At 30.8% G+C, this 18,093-nt stretch overlaps 1 protein-coding gene across 9 annotated transcripts in view; it reads left to right on the forward strand.

Moving 5' to 3' along the window:
* LOC127702361 (uncharacterized) overlaps positions 1-15,800 on the forward strand; it is a 33,928-nt gene extending 18,128 nt beyond the window's left edge. For 6 of the 9 annotated variants that reach the window (XM_052206509.1, XM_052206511.1, XM_052206513.1 and 3 more), the window contains 11 exons: positions 198-230; positions 1,157-1,189; positions 1,638-1,658; positions 4,066-4,359; positions 7,637-7,735; positions 9,750-9,818; positions 10,408-10,434; positions 10,994-11,134; positions 11,768-12,023; positions 13,484-13,732; positions 14,714-15,800. In XM_052206509.1, the coding sequence (XP_052062469.1) occupies positions 198-230; positions 1,157-1,189; positions 1,638-1,658; positions 4,066-4,359; positions 7,637-7,735; positions 9,750-9,818; positions 10,408-10,434; positions 10,994-11,134; positions 11,768-12,023; positions 13,484-13,732; positions 14,714-14,805 (1,314 nt within the window). In that variant the 3' untranslated portion in view covers positions 14,806-15,800. The remainder of the gene's footprint in view (positions 1-197; positions 231-1,156; positions 1,190-1,637; positions 1,659-4,065; positions 4,360-7,636; positions 7,736-9,749; positions 9,819-10,407; positions 10,435-10,993; positions 11,135-11,767; positions 12,024-13,483; positions 13,733-14,713) is intronic. The other 3 variants (XM_052206514.1, XM_052206517.1, XM_052206518.1) reach the window with 3 other exon arrangements.
* Positions 15,801-18,093: the final 2,293 nt, after the last annotated feature.

Below are 18,093 nucleotides of genomic sequence, written 5' to 3' on the forward strand. Positions count from 1 at the left end.
TAAAATCAACCAAGCCTTCTAGCAATGTTTTTTTTATCATAAATCTTGAAAGTTCAAATACATTTTGATGTTCTACTAAATGTACAAAAAGAAAGATAACTCTGAAATAGATCAGAAAACATCAGTCGTTCTGACGTCATAGACAAACCAATGAAAGCATTCTATAATACTAATGCAAATAACTGTTTCCTCCACAGTTTTCACAGCGAACCAGAGGACAAATGGATAAGGTGAGTATTGTATGATTTAATTTCGATCCATGAAAAATATATGGAATCAGTTTTATTTACATTTCCTGCAATAATACGTGTGTATAGCGTCCTTTAAAAGATTATAAAGGAAAATATACTTTTTGTGTCATTTATTGATACCCCGTATACTTTCTTTTCTATTCATCCCCAATAAAATCCATTATAAGTTATCGAATTCGGAGAGGGGAAGGGGGGTCGGACACGCATAACATATTAGTCCGGGTTTTCTTGTAAGAAAAAATAAGAATGATTCTTTGCCGGTATAATTTGTGATATTACCTTAAAAACAATTACAATTACCTTTTACATTGACTTATGATATTCAATTGACAATATTATTATTCTTTTTATTCTAGTTACACTCTACTTATCCAATACCTTTTCGCAAATCTGTAATCGTTATTAACCTCATTATTTTTCGTTTTTAGTAGTTTTGTTCATTTTATCATTTTCATAAACTTTAAAGTAAATACTGAATTGTGACATACATAGCAACAGCTAAAGAAAAACCATAACAAAACCCAGTCATATATTTGAAGTTTTTTATGGCAACCGAAAGACATGTATCAACAAATTGGTGACGAATATCACTATATATTTGAATGTACTGTTTTCGATCAAAAACGTACAGAGTATTTATCCTCCTATTTTGTACAGCGATATAATACATTTAAATTCTCGGAACTTATGTCGAGTACACGGAAACCAGTCCTGAAGAAACTTTGTTTATTTATAAAAAATGTTAATACTTTTGTTTGTCCTCCTGGCTAGTGACTTCTGTAACCTCTCTCCTTGTTTTGTATATATTGTTAATAGTTATTGTTGTTATCTCTGTACTGATGTAATGCATTGGCTTTATGAGAATAAAGAGAGAGTAATTGTTTTGTGATATTTTGTTTTTGCAGCCAAAGCCTTATAGAGGAGAAATTGATAAAGAGGTAAACTATAATAATTTATTTATGAGCAGGATTTTTCTTTCTATCTTTGTCTATTTATTAATGTTCACTGTCAAAAAATCCTTTTGATAATGGCATCATGCATGTATTCCATAGACGTATCGTCTTAGAGAACCGTATTACCAATTAAGGTTTGCAAATTGCATGATGATGCACAGAACTGAAAAAACTAATTTAACTTACTGGAAGATGTCATTACTTACTGAACATCTACGAACAACTTCCTTGTGCTATTGCTTCATTGACGCTGTAGTTTAAACTTTCGGAGTTTTTTCTCACTTGATATACAGTTTCACATGTGATTTGTTTAAAATTTAACCCTTGTTATATTGTTTAGCTCTAGTGTGATTTAGGGTTATGAAAACACGTAACAGTGATCCAAAAATGATATCTAATATAACCAATATTGATTCACAATCCCGATTTTCAGATGGAATCTTTTCATAATAAGGTAAGATTACCTTTCATATTCATTTTCTAACATTATTTTGTAGACCTAAGTATTTATTGAAATTTGTAGTGAATCTTTCATGGTATTCTTTAACAAGTTGCCTTTTGCAAATCAAGTCCTTCTTGCTAAACGTTTTCCTTCTGCTGGTCTAGTGTAATCGTCAATTTCAGTTGTTGAGCGTACATGCATGTAACTTATTTCATAATTCATGTCACACACAATATTTTTTGTAAATTTTTCTGGTTGCAAAATCCTTAACCTTGACAATGCTTTTAAAAGAAAATAGCAAGTTATATCTTAACATTGTTTTTATGTTGTTTATTCAATGTTTTAAAATTAATAATTATATCTAAAGAATAAATGTTTCATTGTTTATATTATGGGGTTTTTTTTGGTGCAGTATATACTGTATACCAATTTTGTTTGCAAAAAGGTTATTCCTTACCAAAACGTAAACATTAACAGAAATTATGAAAGTTAAGAAAATTTGAATTTTAAGTGGACCTAATTATTTCATAACGGTAAGTATTTCTTCCATTATTCTTGATTATTTCATCCAGTTATTCTCTGTTCAGATCAGAAGCTCGGTAAAGAAGGGAAGCGATTAAACATAACTTTGATACGAATATATCATTTAAAGTGACAACTGGACATTTTTTTTAATTCAGTTGTATCCCTTTATAAAGAAATAAAATAATAGTTATATTCCTGTGAAGTCTTAGTTAGATAGTATTGTAAGAACTTTTTTCTAACATAAAATAAAGTTTCACAAAATATGTTTTTCACCGACAAAGAATTTTGTATTTTTTTCTTCAATATTCGCCCAGATGATATATGTTTGCCTGAATGTTGCAAGTCTTGCATACGCTACCTTATGAATTGTTCGGTGTCCTAATGTCTGTTTTTTTACTTCTGTATGGATTTTATCATTATATCTATAGCTTTTCATGTCAGCTTATTTAATATTTTACCTCTGCTAGAATAATGTTTATGATAATACAAGTCTAATTCCAAAATAATAAAAGTGGATAAAGATTATACTTTTATTTCTTCTGGGCTATTTGAACTTGTTTAATGCATCATTACTTGTTGCGTATTGTGCTATAAATGTTGATGTTGATGAATTGTAGTCAATATACATTTTGTACTTGGATTTAGAATGGATGATTGATTTCTAAACTGGCTAGGTACGAAGAAATTGCCCGTTTGAGTCGCTTGACTTTTTCACGAGAGATGTAACATTGATGTTCAGGACTCAATTACCCTCTCGGTATATTTTCCTTTTTGACTTTAATTGATGTTAGAAGTCATTGACGGACCAATTGATATATTTCCCGTGACCAATATTTAAATTTCTAACGGATTTTTTTTATTGTAAACGCTCCAATTTACATTCTCATTTGAATGCTAGATACATGTCAATTTTATCAAACATTCAAATCAGATGTTTTCAGATGTTACGACAAATTTGGTATTATTGCCCCGTTTTTATGCCTCTGTAGAGTTAATTTCACATTTCATGCGCCAGTAATGAATATGAAAAGATTCTTTCAGTTATACGTATGACATAAATAGCAACCTTCTGTACCATGGTACAAGATTATCAATTTTATTTTGATGTCTGAAAGTTTATTAAGTTTTGCACTGTTGTTGAACAATGTAAGACGCAAGATGCAGAAATTAAAGAAAGTGAAATGACGTTCGTTTAAAGTCCTGTTTACAATCATTTCATAACACCTAGCATTACAAAATGTTTTACATATGAAGGGAAGCGATTACTTTTCCTTTTATACAATGATATAGAAGTATTATGGAGCGACGAATATTCTTAAAGTTCAAACAAGTTGTATATGAATGTAATTCATTTATACTTTGAAAGCCTCAAAAGGTAAAAATATCTCACAATAAATGTATTCAAATACATTCAAACACATATAGATAAATTGTTGACTGTTGACGTTAATTAAATTTACCTGAGCGAGATGTACATATCCCTTGACAACAAACGTTGAAATACTCTATCAATGATTTCTGTCTTCATCAGAAATACAATATTATAAGTGGATCTTATAAAACTGCACCAAATTAGATTCAATACAAAATGGCGGAAAGGTACAGAACATACGATTCTCGCCTTCGCTTCTTAGAGAATAATCTTGTTAACCATGATGGCAAACTGGACAAATACAAGTCTAGAAATGATACACATTCTGCTAAACTTAAAATGATGGAGAGAGAGTTACAGGAAGTTAAGGCTGAAAATGATGTGTTATACGGTGAAGTTGTTGCTTTAAAATCAGATGGAATAAAAAGTAGAATGGAAAGTGAATTTCAGCGTGATTTAAGATCACCACACAGACCTATGTATGAACAATATAATACGAAAAATGATGTTGTCAATTCACAGATACAGCATACTAATGATGCTAGCAGATTAGAACAAAGACCATTAGATGATTTCGATTATGAATATGACTTCAACGATGTAGATATTCCAGAATCTTCTAGGTTAAAGGGATACTACCGTTTTAAACAAATTCCATACCACAATAGAATGCTTTTAAATGACAACTATGATAAAATAAGCCCACCAGGCGCTGCTCAACATAAAAAAGATTATAACAGAATCGAAATGCATGAAGGCAATTTCAAACCATACGCTTCACATGCTTACTACACACATCTGACGAATCGCAATCCGGTAAGCTGAGATATTGTTTGAATTCTTAACATCTCATTGCTTACTGTGTTAGATAATTTTTAGATTAACGTGCTTTTTCTTCCAACTGTTTAGTCTTTTAGTTTAACAATTTACTAGATAATTTACTAAAACAGAGCTTTTTGTGTAGATTTTTCAGTTTTTACTATCACGTACATGTTATTTTGAAGCGTAAACAAGGTTTAGAACCTGATTCACTTGCTTTCATTGAAATAATTTAATCCTTCGGTGAGACAGCCTGGATGACAAAACATGTAAGCGATGTTGGAGTATCTTTATTGTGTTCGACTTCGTCCGTCGATCTGTTGCTAGCGTCACATACGGATCATTTCTGTCCCCATTGTCCGCGTGACACTTTATGTTAGTTCCCAACGCCTTCGTGACAGAATTCCACCAAATTTACACAGAATTACTGTTTGGGGTTTTCAAATACAAAAACTTTGAAAGAGACATATCCTTTTTTTGACAGATATAGCTGTGCTTACACCAGTTTGTTACTTGAAAATAGATTGACAGAATCCGACCAAACTTGCACAAATTCTTATAACAAACATGAAGTAGTGCACCTGCTATTATAGCTTTTGATCTGAGTTGTTTTTTGGCATTTTTTTCATACTAAAACATTCAATTTCCTTTTTCTGATTATTGTATTTGGAGACAGTGGACGACAAACGTCTTTCTCGGAAGACTCATTTTTTTTTAAAACTTAATAATTTGGAATTTTGGCTGTATTATTAGAAACCATAACATTGCGGATATTACATTCTTTTTTTTTTACTGTGATGTTGTTTATAGAGACCGAAATTAAGAAAAGATCCTTGTAAACTCATGAATCCTTTGAAGAAACTTAAATGTTATCAATTTTACACTTTAGTAAGATCTTGATTATTGTCTTTTTCCGTACTAACATTGATTTTTCTTTTTAACATATTAAAACATAACCAAATATCTATAGCTATACAGTTATGAATACTGGTCCTTCGTCCTGTCGAACTTATATTCTGTCATTGTATTGGCTCCTGCTTTTCTCAGACAGTTGATGACTTCTTTACACTAAATATGTTAGATGTGTACTGACTATATTTTAGCCTTGGAAAACATTATTTATTTATGTATTGTATTTGGCTTTGAACTAACTGTTTGTAACTGTAAGTACTTTTTGTTTTGTTCTTTGTGTCTTGTTTTTGTTATTTGTTTTTTGTTTGTACTTCGTGCCGATCCGATGAGTTAAGCCTTAACAAAAGTAAAATAACAAAAATACCGAACTCCGAGGAAAATTTTAAACGGAAAGTCCCTAAGCAAATGACAAAATCAAAAGCTCAAACACATCAAACGACTGTCATAATCCTGACTTGGTATAGACATTTTCTTGTGTAGAAAATGGTGGATTAAACCTGGTCAACTGATTTCTACTGTTGGTTTCCTATGTTGTGCTGTATTACCACTTTTCCAGGTTATGGTAAGATAGCCAAACACATGTTTACCCTGCAGTATTCTTGTTGTGCCTGTCCCAAGTCAGGAGCCTGTAATTCTATGTTGTCGTTGGTTGCTGGGGCAATATTTGTTTTACATTTATTGTTTTATCATTAACCAGGCTGTTGGTATTCTCGTTTGAATTGGTTGTTATTCTGGACCTCTAAAGCTTACTATATGGTACTTATTTTGCGCATTGTTAAATGTGTAGGTGGCTTATCGTTGCTTACATCCTCGCCATTTTGGTCTTTTGTGGATAGTTTACTTATTGGAAATCATACCACACCTCCTTATTTTAATATGGAACGGTAACCATTTAAAAATACTTGTTCTTCGTGATATTCTTTTTACTTTAATCTTGTATTTTAGGAGTTTTGATCAGCTGTCACCTTATTAGATTCAAATTTTGTCTTGGGTTATAGATTTGAGGCTGATAAAGTGTTTGTATATAACTCATTGTGCACATGATAGTATTCAACGATCCTTTCATTTCCCTTCTATGTTCCGTAATGGAATATGGTAAAACAAGACTTTCTTGTGGCTGTCTTTAAACGTTGGTCCTGTTTCATTCTTCTTTCTTATGTTTTTTTTGTTCCTTTGAACTTCTTGTATTAAATGTGAATTTGTGTGTACAAACAAAAGTTTTATTTGCAATGACTTGCTTTAACAATTAAGTTTGCATTTAATTTGACTAAAAATATTTAGATGAGTATTTCACTAGTTGTATTGATATACATCCATGCTTTTTTATCTATGATAATTTATTGAATTGAAATTTGTGTGATATTGACCTTTTTAAAAGCTAGACAAGTGTATTAAATGAAAGACGTTACCTGCATGTATGCTGTAACAGCAGAGAATGAATTGCAGTGGTGTTTAACTTTGATGTGTAAAGTAACGCTAAATGTATCTACATAAGCTTGAATGTAATTTTAACATGTAACCCAGTTTTATACCTTGAACACGTATACTGGTTTTTACACAGAACTTATGCGTTTTAGAGTTATGTTATTACAAAAATTGTTTTATTGAAATGATTGCCAATTTATTTAATACATAAATATCAAGTATCACCTCATAACTTCTGTGAGCCCCACAATCCACTGGAAAGATGATTTTTATGAACAGTTTGCCACTGACAACAAACAATGCAAAAACTACAATGTATCATAGATGCATATTATGTAAGTCAAATTATAAATATTTATGCATTTCATGGCAACAAAAAAATTTCAATGACATTCAATTAGATATTCCTATCCTCAACAAGTGTATATTATGGAAACAAACGGGTTCATCACAAATGTAAATGACGTGACCGCACAAACCCAATGTATTGATTCAAATTTTTGAGGGCTTGTGTATCTCTGAAACGCATATATTTGCTTAACCGCAGAGTAATTACAATTTGCTTACATAACATAACGATCAATTTCTGATGTAAGTGGGCGACACAGTAGTTAATGATACCTGTATATACTGACATCGCCTTTATATTTAATATAAATGTAGTAAGAAGTTGCTCGTTCTTGTATGCCCACAAGCAATATTGTACCATCTTATATACTTCAGCATTTCCCTTTTCAGTATTTTTTTCCATATATCTTGATTGATTTTTGCTCTTTAATATATAATATTTATAATCAATTCACTTAAACCCAACTTTCAACTCTCCTTTTGTCTAGTGTCACTTTTTGATTTTGCAATCTCGTAGCCAGTGCTATTTGATAAAAAAGTGTTTGAGCTAGAAATTCCTTAATACAAGGAAAAGTAATACTGCTTTTAGACGCCTCGTGATATTCAACAGCCGGATACACCGGATGTACCACGTGATAGAAATGGACATTATATTGATGACATATATCTCCGTCCTGAGGAGAAACAGGTCAGAGGTCATATAGCTAGCATGTGAGCTTGTAACTGCAAGTTGCTGTGTTTAGTTGTAGCTAGAGTTTGGTTAGATAAAAGTAAAATGTAAAAAAAATCTTTTTTGACGTTTGAATTATTTTAAGCAATAGTGTGTCCTTGCTTTCAATGGCATATAATGTATGAACTTAATTTCACCACCTCAAAGGCACCATTCATAGCGTATGCACAGTGCTTGAGTTGGCTGCGGGCATTAAGAAATGTGTGCACTACAATATTTACTGCAACAATAATGTATATAACACCTTTTATATTAATTAAACTATAAATGTTTGAATTTGTTTTTGCAACAACTAACGAAGAGCTTCAGTTTGAGACGGTGTATTGTTTAGATGAATTTGGTACAGACAAACGTATTACATTATCTTTTAATCAAATACTTTCTAATGCAGATGTAATGCGATATAATTATTTTATCAATTTTTGTTACATAAAGGTTTACATGACGAAGAAATGAAAACTATTCATTAATCATGTTATATATCTTCTGTACAGTATTGTTAAACATTTCGGTATTGCATTTATTGCATTTATTCAAATATATATTCCTGGTATTTTGTCTTTTTTGAGTAAATTCCATAAACTTAATCGATAGGCGTTTCCTTCTTTTATCTCAAATTCGAGCAACAGCAACAGTAGTTTGCGGATGTTCAAATCACATAAGTGCATTAAGAAGATACAAATCAAAGCACGGAGACGTCTTATAATAAACCGACTCTTAACGAATAAATGTATACTATAAAAGATTCCATGCCTAGATAAAACAGGTTGTCCACTCATATAAAATGATAAAAAAAGGATTTAAAAGCCATTTGGCGGTTTTATTGGCCATCTATGGCATGATTGAATATGTGTATCTATTTTCTGCTTTCGAAACGATTACAATAACACATGTTTGTTGTGTTTGTGTTTTGAATGTTGTCTTCACTTATACTTTGTGTATACATCTTGCATGTAGATAAAAGATTGATATGATTAATAAATCTAGAGATTAAAGAATGCCTTTTTGATGTATAATATGAAATGGTATTTACACATCAGCCGATCTTTCTTTTTCTTTTGCTTTTTTTTTTACTTTTGCCAAAATTTAAGACTTTTACTTGTTAAGACCCTTTGTGATTATAAAAGTTCCCCTTTATATATAAATTTTGACTCTAGCGGCTTTTCTGACCATTCCAGATGAAGGTTAACAAAAAAGGGCCTCCAATGCAGCAAATTTGATAAATTGTATTTTAACTTATTGAATATTTTTCTGTGGTCAATATAGATAGGTTCAGCTTTACTGCAATGTGCACAGAAGCTTTAATATACTGAATATATTAAATATACGCACCCGCAGGCAAGGCACCAGAATAGTTTTAAATAAATGCATCATAAGTGATAGAAAGTTGACAGTTTGCTTTGGAACTCAGGATCATGATTTTTTTTCATCCGCCTTTGTACTTTAGACATATCCATATGAGTCTACATCTAACGCTCAGTTTAACTCCAAACTCATTTTCTATCGCTTGAGTTTTAAATGTGAAATAGTAAACAAGAAAATGATGTATTAACATTTTAACAACAAATAAGTTCCCTGTTATAGTTTAATGGCACGTGCAAAACAAAATAACGCTTATATAGACTAATTCTGAACAGATATCACTAGTCATAGATAATTTTCAGTAAAATTTAAGCGTCAACAAAAAAAAACGTTTGCTTAATAGAATGATTTCACACGGTATATTTCATATCTATATCAATTTAGAATTACAACTTTGGTGTTGATATAACAATTTTCTCTTCTTTGGTACTATCGAAATTATTTTATTCTGTCAATTTAATAAGTATTTAGCGTATAAAAGATCATGAAAAACTTTTTTTTTAAATAATAAGAATTAACAACAAATAAACAAAAACATATGTTTTGTTTATCTTGAAATATGATGCTTTCTAGTGAACCAACATATTTATTATCTTTTTATTTGTTACAGGTCCGACACAGGAATATGGAATTTGAATATGACACTCAACAACGCCTGCCACTTAACATTGCTCCACAGGTATGTTATCAATATTTTATTGTATTGGTTAGTGGTTGCACCTGCTTTACATGACAAACAATACCGTGAATTAAATAAAAAGTTAATATATATAGATTTTCATTCAGTTAAGAAAACTTGGTAGCACCACACTGTTTATTGGTATCATCAGTAATGAATTTACAACTCAAACTTTTAACATTGGCACTGTCTTCCATTGAATCCTTTCTATCAATCATGCGGCTCATAGAAAAGTGTTAACGATACAAGCAATGATTTCCTGTTTGTATCTGAGACGAAAATTGTTTTTATTTCTTTAATAAAAATTTGCTTGCGGTTATCCTTCACGAGGATGGATGTAGAGACAAAAAAAGTTGAAAAATCCTTCATTTTGTTAAAAATGGATAATTTCAGATGTTCATTCTATGATACAAAGCTGTTGCTTGATGTTAAATGATCTTGGACTGTAACATGGTTATAAAACTTGCTTAGAATCATTCAGGTCAATTGAACAGATCTTTCATCTACCAACATTTGCACCTTTCATTTGTTGTTTTGTATGATGAAGGATTATAATGTTTTAAAAGTATTTTTTCTGATTATTTCATAGACTGACTACAAGTCGAATATCCAGCGTGTAAGTAAAACTTTCCCTTATAATATTTTGAATAGAAAACGTTTTGTATGCATAACAAAATATTTAACGTTTACAGATAACTTTCTGGTATATATGATTATAAAATTTAATATTACTTTGTATTAATGTAGATTACAATATTTTCAAATTAGCGAAATAAATGAAAACTTAAAAAAGGTGCTCACAAGATTCATAATAGATTCAATCTAGGACATGTCGCTTTCTGAATTTGTGCAAAAAAACACTCAAGATCAAAGCCATTGACGGAGAAATCCAAATGATAATTTAAACATCTAACTCGTCCCTTGCCATTAGTCTTGTCATTTTGGCATCATATAAAAAAAGACAAAAAAGATTTTTTTTTTAAATATTGGACTACCAGTGGCATGAACATCACAAACGATTTTTTATTGTACGGAACAGGAACTGATAACTATTCCGGTATTTGAGTTTCTCCTTTTTTATATGTAGGTTTCATATAACTCAATCATTTGTTTTCACATATGTGGACTTGAATGAGCATTTCTTCGAATGTATGTATGTCTGTTCTTTTGTTCAGCCTGCTCGTTCTGAAAGTGGAGCTTACCTATTCATCAGAACTCAGAAGGATGCTATGTTTGATATTAAGAGATCCTTCCAAAGACACAAGAGTATTTTAAAGATGTCTGGTCACTTAAAAGGCATAGCAACTCCAGATAAGGTAATTTTAATCATAAACATCTACTAGATGTATGGTAACCAATCTTTATAAGATCGATCATCTCAAAATTTTCTGAAACTCCGAAGAGCATACTCATGTTAGATAATGTAAATATTTTAAATATTAAATGATATGGCGAGTAAAAACATTTCAAAGAGTATTTGGTCATTCGAAAAAGCATGACCCAAACCAAATATAGATAAAATTTAGTGTCGTGTAGAAATGTGGTTAGTGGAAATAAACAACACTATTTAACATAGAATAGCAAACCATTACGGAATGTTAGGTTATTAAAGGCTTAAACTATGAATAGGAATTAATATGCATGGCATTTAAGGCTTCATTTAAATCATTCTGTCATCCAAGCGACACATCCTAACGAGATAACATTTCTTCGTAATACCGTAACACTTCAGTTGCGCAGCCACATTGGATAAGATAAATTATCAATGAAAATTCTGGTCGCTGAAGTACTTATTAATGTATATGTAGATTAACTACGTCGAAGAATTAATAAGATAGCTATACATTTTAGAAAGTTTATCACAACATGAAAATAATAAAAACGTAATAAATATTATGAAATTTATTTTAATATAGTTAAAATAAAAATTATTATGAAATACTTTGCAGATTAGTGTAATGGGAGATTTCACAAACTGGCATATAAAGTCTCCGATGATAAGGAAAGGGGACTACTGGTATGAGCAAACTGGGAGTAGAAACGAGGAATATGCAACGGACTATGTCATATTGTGTCTATGGTTTCCTTCTGTGGATCAGGCTAAAACATGGGTTCATTATGATGTTGATTTCAAGATTTCCTCCTTCCCAGAACCATACGGAGTGGAACTTCTTATTTTACCTATAAATTATATTCCTATGAACGGTAAGGCATGTGTATGTGTGTGTAGTAGGTTCCTGGTAGACAAATCTATTTTACTATCGGTTGAAAAAAGTGTCACATGAAACTAGTGTGCAATACATATGTTTGATATATATCTTTATGCCAGTGTGCCAATTATAGGCTTATCAAAATATAGCAGTGCAATATGGTATGAAGTGTTTGAAAACAAAGTGTAGAACTGTCTCTCAAAAAAATAATTGCATTGATTCAAAAAAAAACATTTCTGATTACAGAACGAGGGATTACAAACCCTCAAAGTTGGCCATGGTTTCCTATTTTGGTATGTGTTGTCTATAATATACAGTTCAATATGATGTTTAAATTGTCACTTTTAAAGAACGGTTACAAATAATTTAAGATGTATTGAGCTAAGTTTGGTTGCATGTTAAAGCAGAGAACAATAATTTGATAGTTTTTTGTTAAACAGCATGAGAGGATTTTGTGAACCTTTAACAGAATTTTACTCATATCATATGATGAACATTTACACATCCTATTTCGTTTCGTTGCCTGAATGCATTTTGGGGTTAACATGGATTTTGTCATATTCCCACAATACAGTATACACTTCAATCAGCTTCTCCCCCTAATCCCTACTCAGAATGTAATGAATGCACCAGAATCTACACAATAGAAAGCCATTGTGTACCTCTTATTTTTGTCTATGGTCCGAATCATATTTTTGTTTCTCGAAGTAAAACTATAGATATTATTTTATGAGATTATTATTGTTTTGCTTGTACTTTAGTTAAATTCCAAAAAATATACAGACACGAACATGATTTGATTTTCACTATGTTATGTACTGCTTCTTGAAAAAATTCCGCCATCTCTTACTCAGTTTATGAACAATAACATCAGGATGGTGTCTTATATCATGTCTAACAACATACGTTAATTGTAAAATGTTACCACTCCATTTCAATGCCTTTTTTAATTGCATGTTGACCCAAACATAAAAGTACAACATAAGAGCAGAACTAAATTAGTATGGTATCGATGAAAAATCCGTAAGAGAAACACTACAAACATTAAATTCGCGAACAATTTTTTGCATGAATTCGTGAAAAAGTAGTAAAAAATTCTCCATTCTTGTTTTTAAGATGACATTTCTTTTTCTTACTAGTGGTAGATGTTTATGTTTAAACCAAAGGTTAAACGTAATTTAACTTAGAAACAAGTCATATTTAAAGGTAAGGGTTAATTTATTGACCATTGACCTTCCAATCTGATGATATATAACAAAATTGAGAAAACAACCACTTGAACAACATCTCCAAAAATTTGAAATAACAACATGAAATGGCATATATTGAGCATGTAGGAATGTTGTACTTTTTTAGAATAAAGATGTCAGAGTTGGTATATTAGTTTAACTAGATTTATTGGTTTAAAATAAGGAAGTTTAACTTCTAATTATTACAATGGTCACACTTTTGTAGATATTGAATGCAGTACCTATGTAGTGACAGAATATCCAGACGTCATGAATAAACAAGCTTTGAATAAATATGTAAAAGAACCAATGGAAGACCTTCTTACCAAGGATAGTAAATACCAGAGAGGTGAACCGTTTGTTGTTTGGACTGACAGGATAGTTAATGAGAGAGGAATGTGGACAACGTCACGAACAATGGTCGCTGTTCATAGATTCACTTCATTGAATCAAGCCAGGGAATTCTACAACGATCGTAAGTCTTTGTAAAATACAGATTAGCGATAATATTGAGAAAGCAAATATTTGTAAACAAGGCAACAGTAGGTAACCGAGGTTCAAATCTGATAAACTGATGAAGAAGACAAAGCATGGTAACAAACAAAAACAAAGGCAATCGCATGAACTCCAAAAGGAGCGAGAAATAAAACAGTGTGCTTATAAATCCAAAAACATTTTTTTTAATGTGTATATCATATTATATAAACTACTTGGTAAGAGAATAAGGTACCAGTGGTTTACATGAAACCCCAACATATACGCAAACGACAATTATTAAAAGAAGAAATTTTGGACAATCGTATTTTTGTTTTATGTTCATTTTAAATTTCAACAAAAACCAAGAACTGTATCTTGCATCACTCTACTGAATACTCATCAAAAGTGGCCTTACAGACAAAGTAATATTGCTGAGCCTAAAAATTGCTCAATTGAACATCTTTCCAAACTAATTACATACATTCTATCATCAGTAAAAAAGTTACTGAAACTTTTTCTAAAGTTGCGAGTTACTAGTATTCAGATGAAGATAGTAAACAATTCTAAAGTTCTATCAATCAGAGTATAAACAATCAAATTATCTTTGCTGGTTCAATAGTATGAAAGCATTTAACTAATTTACCCTTCACACAAGTTTTCCTTGTTCTAAACTTACAGGGTAAGCAATAATCCGAGTTTGTTTCATTTACACAAACATAAAAATAACGAGAAATGTCTTATTTTAAGGAGGGGCAAATCATACTTTTTATTTAAACACTTATATTCTAAAAAGTTTTCTCTGACACTTGATTGTTTGTGTCGCTGAAGCAAACCTTAGGTTTTAATTGAAAGCAAACTAATGACCAATGCAACAAGAACAACACAAATCATTAACTCATAGCTACATTCTATATACAATGTATATAAATTTATCATTAAGGATTAATGTACGAAAGAAATATTTTATTTCCATTTTCAGCTCGAATAGAAAGAATGAGAAGGGAGCTGAAAGACATTACAAAAGGTGGAAGACACACAACTGTAATGTTCCAACTCGTTGACTTTGTCTAAACTCAGATGGAATATCAGAACTCATTCAAATTCAATCAAAGTATTGGCTGTGATGAACTAGAGATTCTGTGATTAAACTGACATTCTGTTAATATGTCATCTTATTTATTACTTTTTTATCCAAATACATCAAGTTTCAACCGCTTAACAAGTAGCATGTTAACATTTAGTTAAAATATGTTTATAAGTACAGCTGCACCATTGAAATTGATTTACAAAAGTTACAGATTTATAAAAGTATGGGGCAGATTTAGTGTAGATATGATATCCTTCAATTAGAAGAATCAAAATATTTGAGTACTTGGATGATATTGTTATTCTTCACTGCTAATAGTTCACCTACGTTGCACACAATTTTTAATATTAAGGCACTATCTAAAAGTTGATAGATTTTTTTCTTGAAGTATTACATATCTAATGTCTTATTTGCCGTTTCAGAAAAACAAGCATTTTGGGTAGTATTTTCATAGGCGTACACCAAAACGTCGTGTTTGGTTAGACACGTCATCAATAATGAAAATTCAACGATGACGTGGTGTTGGTTTAATTTTGTGGTACGAAGAATGAATTATTCATAGTCCTTTAGATTCTGAAACGGCGAATTATCTTATCACTTGTTCAATCACTCAAGCATATGTGTTATGCAATATTGGATATTACTATTTAAGTCTTATTTATCAGATATGATCAAACACTTAGCTGACTAAAATGTTTGGACTTACAATATTAGTTTATTTTTTAACTACATTATATAATTTGGTCACGATTTCTGATATAGTTACAAAGTCACAAGTGAGTTATCTTTCTTAGACCACTACTCTTAATCTTATTATTCACCGCTGATTAGTTTACTTGTTGCACTACAAAACACTTCGTCATTTTCTTTGTTACATCATAGTATGTATAAGTATCATTGTTTTATATACCTGGGTTATAATTGTTCAGAAAAAGTTGTCAGTTTATGTTTTATTTATATAATAAAGAAGATATTTTCATTTATTTGTTTTTTTTAATGTAAGAAATGTATAATGCAATTGTGTCAGATATTCTAATCGAGTAAATAGTTGAAAGTAGCATTAACGTAACGAATTATAAAGCATAAGATGCGCATTTCGACAATAATTTCTCTTCATGGAGGTTGAGGCCAAATATTAGAAAATCCAAAACCTAATAAAAACGTTGGAGAGGTAATAAACCTTAAATGGAATATGGACATGCAAAAAGAATAGCCAAACCAGGGCAAAGAATCAGAGGTATGCACAAGAGAAATACATTCTTTAATTAATATAATTTTATAAATTTTATAACATCAAGTTTGACTTGTGGCTCTTCCTTAAGACTTGCAATAAAAAAAACCTACACAAGAACTAAATAAATAGTAAAGATTGTTTTGTCGATAAGAACTGTATGTACTGTATAACACTTTGGGTAGGAAGGTCCAGTCGATCATTTTCTTTATTAGGTTATTCTACACATATTTATTAATAATATAGTTTACATATTCTTCAATTGAAAGTGATTTGTCATGTTAATATTCTTTATGGTTGTATTTTTACAAAACAAAAACAGGAATTTACAAATGGGGAGGGTTTTAAATCTTAAATGGAATACTGACATCCAACGTCATAGCGAAAACACGTCACAAAACATCAATCAGAAAACTAAAAAATAAGCAACACGGCCCCTTCTAAACCAAGAAGTTAATTTAAGTCTTCTTGAAAGGTATGCTTTTCCCGTTCCACTAGTGTCATACATCGTTCGGTGATGAGTAGTATTTGTTTAACACTCTTTAATGAAGAAAGTGGAGGACGGAATTGAGGAACACACATGCTTGTTTTTATGTTCTGTAACAGTAAACCAAGTCGAGATGACATTCGTAAAAAAAATCGACGAAATAATTTCAAATGATATTTCAAAGATGCCATGCATGATAAGTTAACTGCGGAAAGCCAAGTCATATGCACTTAATTTTCAGTGGTTTATGCGACTGTTTTCTCCTTAAACTCCTTAAGCCATTTTCCTTGGTTTTACATAAAAAAAAACATATTATATAGACACCTGTCTATTGTTGAAAACCATATAGATATATTTCCGCATTTCCATTAAAAAAATGTTATCTTGAATTCGAAAAAAAGGAATAATTTAAATAGAGAATCTTGCATCAATTTTCAGTGTTCTTGACAGTCTTAAGAATAATACATTTTTTCGAATATCGATCAATTTCCAGTAGCTTTTTTTCTAGCACACTGCTCTATTACTTCTTGTAATGGAAACTTTCAATATAAACATATTTTTTCTCTGTGTTAATATGATGATTTCATTTAATGTGTGTTCAGGTTTAAAAAAATATCTATATTTCCCTTTGATATTTCCTACAAACACGGCTCATCTATCTTAGTGCAATCGACATTTTTGATTTTTTTCTAATAGAACTATTGTCCGGTTACTCTCCCACAATGTTTAAATATTGTTTGTGTGTGTGCTTAAATGCTTTTAACAGCTTTGTATATACTTAAATACTTCTTGTAGGAACATACACCGAATTTATTGTTTAAACTTATATTTGCAAATATAAGTTTAAAATTTTGAAGTTTAGAGAGCCATCAGTGAGCATACGTATCAATTATCAAATTATATCCCCATATCCCCATGCGTTAAATTAACAACAATTTAATGGAAACTTCTTTGTGATTATTTCTATATAAGGTTGAACGACTATGCATTATATATATATATATATCCGTTGAAACGACTTGATATAAGTGAAATTCCTCATTGGACGAAAAAAAAATAGTCAAATGGGTTATCCCGTCAACATTTTAATACCCGTTCCATGATTTGATTGGTTGATAAAATGATCATTCTTACAGTATCAATACTTAGGGAACAAAAGTTTTTTGTTTGTTTGTCAAATTAAAACACAAGCAAACTAAACTTCATGTTTCTGTTATCAACCTTAATTGATAAGCTTTAATCAGATCAGATCGCGTTATAAGTATAATGCATATACATGTACAACTAGTACGACATTGGTGGGAGGAACTAAATAAACTCATCGTAGATACCAGACTTAAAAGATTATCATGATATTATAATGTATCAGTTGAATTGTCAAGTCAGTTTGTTTGTGTAAAACAAAAACAATGGATATAATATGGTAATTTGGTAAAAAAAATGCAGGTCTTTAGATCATTTGGAGGTTTTCTTTGATTTTGCCTGCTTGTCTATGTTGTGCTTTTTCGGGCTAGGGGTGACGGTTGTTTTCCATATCGCATTAAATTACAACAG

Source organism: Mytilus californianus, unplaced genomic scaffold, assembly GCF_021869535.1.
Source record: "Mytilus californianus isolate M0D057914Y unplaced genomic scaffold, xbMytCali1.0.p SCAF_5, whole genome shotgun sequence".
Lineage (NCBI taxonomy): Eukaryota > Metazoa > Mollusca > Bivalvia > Mytilida > Mytilidae > Mytilus > Mytilus californianus.